This window comes from Triticum urartu, chromosome 6A (assembly GCF_056163025.1).
Source record: "Triticum urartu cultivar PI428250 chromosome 6A, HENAU_Tu73, whole genome shotgun sequence".
NCBI lineage: Eukaryota > Viridiplantae > Streptophyta > Magnoliopsida > Poales > Poaceae > Triticum > Triticum urartu.
Genome location: NC_141878.1, coordinates 113786007 through 113791050, shown reverse-complemented (window position 1 = coordinate 113791050; position 5044 = coordinate 113786007). Strand labels below are relative to the sequence as shown.

Genomic DNA, 5044 nt, shown 5'->3' with positions numbered 1-5044 from the left:
AGCATGAATAAAAACTCATCTATTTTGGATAGTATATTTGCCTCTTTACCATGCAACATCACTACTGACAAACTACTTACTATATTGATATTGCGACCACTTTGATCTATATTCATTGCAGTAATGGCAGAATCTGCAACTTCAACCCAAAAAAACTATCATTTGATTCTTTTTGCTTCCATACCTTGTCGAGAACTTCAAATACTTTTATGTGCCGAGTGGTAATCCCTTTTATACCTAGGTTTGTTACACTAATTGCAGGCATAAAATGCCATCATCATTTCTCTACTCCCCACTCTATCGACCATCCTATTCAGCGACAGACAATTCCCACAGCAACACGCGGTGTATCATCTAATTCATCATAATGTATCACTGGACATGGCGTGCCTCGCGCGGGCTTGGCTAGTACTCCCTCCGTTCCAAAATAGATGACCCAGCTTTATACTAAAGCTAGTATAAAGTTGAGTCATCTATTTTGGAATGGAGGGAGTATGATATTTTCCTTGCACAATTTACTGGGTGTAACAAGCTAGTGGTAAACTCACACAACATGGTGGTCATTAACACAATGGAGAGAGCAAAATTCACGGGAGCCTCAGTAGCTATTTATTATGATTGTTATCATATGTTATGCCAATTCCCTTGTATACTTTTTCGTGTACCTTTTGAATTTTGCCTGAGGGGCAAATTATATAGCCGTGTCTGCATGGATGAAGCCCCTGCTTCTATTTCTCCCCTGATTGGAAAAGAACTTGGGAGTCACCATGGGGTGCATCCAAATGCCAAAATATGTGTAGTGAAGTTTTCTTTTCTTATCAAGGCTCTTTTGAGTTGTCCAAAAAGTCATATGTACAACTCAGGCTATTAGCTAGAAACTGTTTCATACCTACTACAAATCCTATCCTGTGTGCAGACTCACCGATCTCTGTCAGCAGATGAGTAATGATGCATCTCCAGTGACATGCGAGCCCAACAAAAGAATCTCGTATGAAAACAATCCAAATTTGGTCGCTACACACTAGCCATTCACCACCAAAATAATAACTTCAAAATACATAAACTATTAATATTATGACATTTTAAACTGTCATGAGACGAGATGCTCTCACGATAACTTCTCCCTTGTCAGAAACATCTAGAGTCAACACCTTGGTCCTCCAGCGACTCCTTCAGATGTCGAAAACCAAAACCTACAAAGTCAGTATGACATATTTCTTACAGCTAATCATATTCCCGTATGAAAAATAAACGGTCAAGCAAATCTCAACTAAATTTACCGAAACATCCACTTTGCTATTCCAGTTTATTCCTCCCATAAAACGATTCTTGCAAACATCCAGCATCATTTTCTCCAACTGGTAATAGCAACAAGAAAGAATTGAACTGAACGTAAAGTAATAGTAATATAATTTCTTCTGAATGTAACTAAATCCTACAAAATGTGTAATACAGTAACCTGGACTGTAGTAGAAACTTCCTCTCCCTCAAAACAGCCGATAATATCACCTCTACAGATTCCAAGCATCTCAGCATGGGACCCACTTGACACCTAAGGTTTAATTGGCAACAATGACTACATAATATGCCACCAGTCCAGAAATAAACAATATAATGAGCATGCATACCTCTTGAACAATAAGACCACTATCAATTTTGCATTTTCGCCTTATCCTCTCAATATGAGAAGGGTCTAGAAGCTTGATAGCGAAAAGCTTCAATCCGAGGTGGAGCCGAGGGATGCGTCTATACATATTTATAGAATTTAGACATAAGCATGTAACCCTTTTTAAATGAGTCATTTTTTATTGAATTCTAAACTATATAACATGCTGGAAAGCTGCTGATAGTATACCAAATATTTTGCAACTTGATTTAAAATTAACATCGCAACTTTTATGCTAAATTAAATTGAAAAAAACATAAATGGGGCAACTATTTATATCTTTTGATCAAACAGACTAAATGGTGCAACTTGAAAAATGCATCTGTCCAGCGGTTGAACTGAGTAGAACCATACCCATGATTCTTCCAGAAGTAGAAGCATTGGTGCAAGATAGAAGTAGGTATGAAAGATCCGCTCGTAGAGTTGTTGATCATGCCAACAATATTTGCACTGAAGTCAATTGCTGGCCCTCCATCATCAGACTATTAAAATGTCATCCACAATGTTGTAGAATTGAAAATGATACAAAAAATTGATTAATCGGACAACAGTAAATAAAATTCAACATAAAAAAAACGTCAGTGTGAGGGCTTCTACGCGACACTGCTCCGCCAGGCAGCAATTCAGTTGGGTGTGTGTACTTCAAATTTGTAATCAGCACCTTCCATTAAAATGATGAGTTGCTCATACGCAAGCAGTCTACTGTGAGATGCATATTATTGTTTAGTCTTCATTTGTGGATCTGCTTCTCAGACATGGGGAAGATTTGTCTCAGTAAGTTTATATGATTAGAAATAATAAAGTCTCAACTTTTTTGAACGATCCTGTTTTTATCTATAGACTTCCAGAGCATGTCGGGAAGTATGTGCGTTGTGGAAGACATCACCACTGCCCTTGTGGCTTTAGAAGAATATAATATTTCATTAATTGCGTGATTATGATTTGATGAAAGCCCTCGGGGAATCAAGCTTGCTTACGATGTAAGTTTAGTTGATGGTCTTGTGACACTTATTAGATTTTTGTATTATGCTCATATTGATACTAGAGATAACTTTGGATGATCTCCTACTTATACTGAGAATGATGATCTGCCTGACACTAGAATTTATTGGGAGGTTGCCAATGCCATTTGATTTCACTCATCTCACCGAAGCTCAATTGGTTCAGGTAGCAAACTTATTTGCATGTTTTGGTTTCTTTACTAGCCATCTTATTCAAGGTCAGCTTTGTGGTCTAGTCTACTAGATCCTACACTGCAGTTGTTCCTTCCCATTTTGTCAACCACTTAAAAACCTAGCTAATATATCTTTTCAACTTCTCCGGTAGCCCATGAACCAATAGGCAAACAATAGAAGTTGTTTAAAATGAATAATGTTAGCCTGTGATTTATTTGCACCAGAAGTTTTCATTGAAGAATTCCTTCTTTGGTGATCTATAACAAGAAACATGGCATAGCAATGGAAAATTGTGTTGTCTTTGAATGTATATACCTCATTGTCATCATCTTCACGAATCATGTACATGAAGTGTTGTCTTTGATACGTGTTTGGATTCATAGATCGCGCCTTGCCATAGGTTATTCTCAGGTTCAACTTCTCATCTCTTCCAAGCTGGAAAATCTCTTGACCGGATTTCACATTATCAACAAACAAAGGCAACTGGGGACATTGACCAACTTCAACTTTGAAAAAAGCAATATCATAGTGTTCTTGATGGTACAAGAGGTCACCCTCTGCATTGGTATCGTCTAAGAAATGGACAACCACCTGAAACAATCATTTTAGAAAGTATTTCAGATAATCTGAGAAGAAGAAAAAAGCCAAGACCATGATCGTCTACACAATAGAAGTTAGAAATGCACCTTAGCATCAGGACGATACTCGTCCTTTCCTAACCAATGATCAATGGACAGGCAATTTGAGCGGATTAGATGTGCCGTCGTCAACACAATGCCAGTTTTAAGATGATCATTCCATTCAAATAAAATGCCAGAACACCTCTGGAGAGGCTTGCCATCTACAAATTAATACATACAAACACACATTTGCAACTTCCATGGCAATGGTAGACGAAGGACTATGAGATGATACTACATACCAGCAAATGATGAAAGCGCGAGAATAAAATTGGCAGCACGAAGTATGGCCTCTGTTCCAGATTCACGGACATGTAGAACGTGTTCATCATCAGATAGGCAAGCGGAAGATTCGAAGTCAAGTGTTGGCAGTTTCCTCTGGGCAGCTACAAGATTATGCAACAGATAGTAAAAATTGTCACAGTGCTTTGGATAGGAGTCGTGATTATAAGCAGCCAGTAGTCTTTTAGTTAAACACTTCATATTGATCATCTCCCACTAGTGCACTTGCCTACATCCATTTGCTGCTGAACTGGAAATATGGCATGTGAAGAAATGAGGGCATAGATGTCTTTCTTTGAATACACTAGTCTGTTACTAGTCACTAGTACTATTTTTGCATGGAAAAACTGAATTGAGTGCTATTTGACATGTTCATTTTCACTGGTGTTACTTTTCTTAAAAAAGGAAAACAGACTTGATTTGTGCAGCCTATCTTGCCGGACCTAACAAAGATGCATGTGATTACCATGCGAATGAGAAGAGGACCGGAACTACGTAATAATTAAGGGGCTTAGAGAGGAAACCTAGTTTTTCTCTTAACTTCTCTTCTTCAGCCCTCAAGGCCTTGTATATTTCCGGGTTGCGAAATCTGTTGTACATCGCTCCGTCTTTGTCTCTGGGGATATACGGCTCGCAGATCGGGGAGCTCGGTGCAGAGGAGACCACCTCTTCCTCCTCCTCCTCCTCCAATCTGACCAGATTTCTCTTCTTAGCGTCCTCATCCTCCTCATCGGGGATCCTCGATTGTGTGGTACCGGCCCCGAGCGCGGGAGATGTTGGCCCGGGTTCCTGACGAGTCCGCGGCGGCGGCCGCCGTCGCTTTCTTGCGCTCGACATGGACCCAGACGCCCCTCCCTCTTGTTTAGGGATAACGTACTTCTTTCTTCTAGCCCCGCTCGACATGGTGGGCAGCAAATTAGGACGAGATGACCGGCGACGCTCGGGCGCCGCCGCCGTCGGGCAGAAACTTGGTGTTTTGATCGTGGGAAGGAGAGCGGCGCGGCAGCAGCGGGGTCGGTTCGTGCACTCTTTTTTTTTAAGGGAAATAGCGCACCTTTGATGTCCCAGGGAATGACATGTCACGGTTCAGTACTTGAGATGAATAGAAAAATACTCGAGGGGAGGTCAATACTCAACAGCATAGGAAACCTCCATCCGACGCAGGAGGTCGGTGGTGATTTTTGGCTGTTATTAGAGTTATTAAACACGACTTTGCGTGTCCATATCCGATTCCAAACATG

At 40.3% G+C, this 5044-nt stretch overlaps 1 protein-coding gene across 1 annotated transcript; it reads right to left on the bottom strand.

Annotated features, from left to right (window-relative positions):
• Positions 1 to 1172: 1172 nt before the first annotated feature.
• LOC147964362 (uncharacterized) lies at positions 1173 to 4806 on the bottom strand. The gene is made up of 9 exons (XM_087529942.1): positions 4328 to 4806; positions 3764 to 3907; positions 3528 to 3682; positions 3157 to 3432; positions 2019 to 2148; positions 1629 to 1744; positions 1460 to 1552; positions 1281 to 1358; positions 1173 to 1193 (listed from the first exon to the last, which is right to left on the bottom strand). The coding sequence occupies exons 1-9, from the start codon at positions 4704 to 4706 to the stop codon at positions 1173 to 1175; spliced, it is 1392 nt and encodes a 463-aa protein (XP_087386068.1). The 5' UTR covers positions 4707 to 4806.
• Between the last annotated feature and the right edge of the window lie 238 nt (positions 4807 to 5044).